At 36.4% G+C, this 1,950-nt stretch overlaps 2 protein-coding genes across 7 annotated transcripts in view; one reads left to right on the top strand and one right to left on the bottom strand.

Annotated features, from left to right (window-relative positions):
• The window catches only part of adam23b (ADAM metallopeptidase domain 23b), a 45,384-nt gene that overhangs the window by 16,355 nt on the left and 27,079 nt on the right, over nt 1-1,950 (top strand). For all 6 annotated transcript variants that reach the window (XR_001309737.1, XM_014001435.1, XM_014001437.1 and 3 more), the window contains exons 10-11: nt 428-496; nt 1,222-1,388. Coding sequence is in view for 5 of the 6 variants with exons in the window: in XM_014001435.1 (XP_013856889.1) it covers nt 428-496; nt 1,222-1,388 (236 nt within the window). In the remaining variant the exon portion in view is untranslated. The remainder of the gene's footprint in view (nt 1-427; nt 497-1,221; nt 1,389-1,950) is intronic.
• The window catches only part of cmklr2 (chemerin chemokine-like receptor 2), a 45,296-nt gene that overhangs the window by 31,743 nt on the left and 11,603 nt on the right, over nt 1-1,950 (bottom strand). The window lies entirely within an intron of this gene.

Below are 1,950 nucleotides of genomic sequence, written 5' to 3'. Positions count from 1 at the left end.
ATATAATATGACATAATACAGTATAATAAAGTTTCTGCAAGCTCCCATCTCCTTCAAATCAAGGATAAGAAGCGGAGGTTCAATTTAAACTATTTAAATGTAACATTAATCTGGAGAAAAGAAGGTTTTATGAAAATGTGAGGAAATATCAAACATCTGTAATAAATCACTCCGTTTGCTATTTCGCTAACAGTTCCCTGTCTTAAAACAAAGCAGGGATCCTGACTGACCGGAGGCAGGAAAYGTTAACAAAGATTAAATGTCAGGAAATGCGGCGCGTTCTCTCATTAATATTTCAGTCTTGTTTTTTTTTCCCCACAAGAGGGAACAGTGGAGTTGAAAAAGTTCTTTCATGAYGCAGATGAGGTGAAATCATACAGCAGCTCATTCATCTTTCCTTAATCTTTTTTTTTTGTCCTGCCTGCAGTATAAACGGCACAAAAACAAGCAGCACACAAGAAATTTTGCCAAGTCGGTTGTGAACCTTGTGGACGGCGTGAGTATATCTTTTGCTATTTGTGACCCATCAAATTTGTTAACAACTTACTCAGCACATTTTCAGATTCCTGCTTTTTGTCCTGATATGATATGCCATGATGCGTCTTTCTAATCATGAGAAACCATKGATATTAGGTCTGAACACTAATTTTAGGTTATTCTAAAGAGGAAGCTTTGATGTTATAAGGAGGAAACCTCAAACTATATTTGGATATCAGGATTTAGCAGCTGGAAAGAAAAAGACTGTTAGCTCGGGAAACGACAAAAATTTAAGAGAAAATTATGTTTTTGTTGCTGCTCAACAAAGGGGCTTCAAAAAACTTAAATTTTAAATATATATAATTTAAACAACCCATAGATAATGTAGTCATTCATTGTATTTTGCCAAAAATCAGTTGTTGCAAATGTTTTAACCAGTGCACTAGCTATCTGTTCATCCACAGACCACTTTGTGACTTAATCCTAACTTTTTCATAAATTATTACTATCATTAATCAGCATTATTTGCAGGTTAGATTTCCTTTATAACTGCTTTGCATCAGGCGTCATAAGCAGGATAAGATTGTTTTATTATCGTTCATCGTTTTACGTCCTCAGTAAAGATTCTAATTATTCCTCTCTCTGTTCCGCTTTAGATTTTTCGCCTCCCTTCTTGTCTTTTTCTCTCGCTCACTTTTTTGTCGGTCTTTTATTGTCTCCTTTCACGGCACGCTTCAATGGCAGATCTTCAAAGACCAGCTGCACACACGGGTGGTGCTCGTTGCTTTGGAGATCTGGACCGACAGGGATCAGATCCCCATCAGCGTGATGCCGCTGGAGATGCTGCGAGACTTCTCCAAGTACCGCCAGCAGAGCATCAAGCTGCACGCAGACTCCGTGCAGCTCCTCTCGTAAGCTCCTCGCTTTATTTGTAATCAGTTGTTTGCTTTTATATGATCATTAAAAATGTAAAAACTCCCAGGTTGAATTATAATCCCGAAGAGGAGACTGAAGAACTAAATAATATGTGGTGTAGTGATTGTATAATTACCATATAAACCTTGTATGCAGAGGTAATTTAATTTAGTTGATTTAAATAGGAGCTGCCCCAAAGGAATATTTTCCCAGTTGGAGGTAATTTGTTGCACTTCTTTTTTTGCTCAGGACATTTTTTTTGTCACCATTTTATATGTGTTATTATGAAGGCACCGTTGCCACACACACATGAACTTTTTATCTCCAGTGATACAGCGGGTAAAATAAGTATTGAACACGTCACCATTTTTTTCAGTAAATTTATTACTAGATGTGCTAATGATATGAAATTTTCACCAGATGTTGGTAACAACCCAAGTGATCCATACATACAAAGAAATCAAACCATAAATGTCCAGAAATGAAGTTATTTGTAATAATGTTTTAATGGCACAGGGAAAAAATTATTGAACCCACTTACTGAAATTTATCTAATAC

Source organism: Austrofundulus limnaeus, unplaced genomic scaffold (assembly GCF_001266775.1).
Source record: "Austrofundulus limnaeus strain Quisiro unplaced genomic scaffold, Austrofundulus_limnaeus-1.0 Scaffold9, whole genome shotgun sequence".
In the NCBI taxonomy this organism is placed as follows: Eukaryota; Metazoa; Chordata; class Actinopteri; order Cyprinodontiformes; family Rivulidae; genus Austrofundulus; species Austrofundulus limnaeus.
Note: the sequence above shows the minus strand (reverse complement) of the source record. Positions and strands in the feature narration are given on the sequence as shown.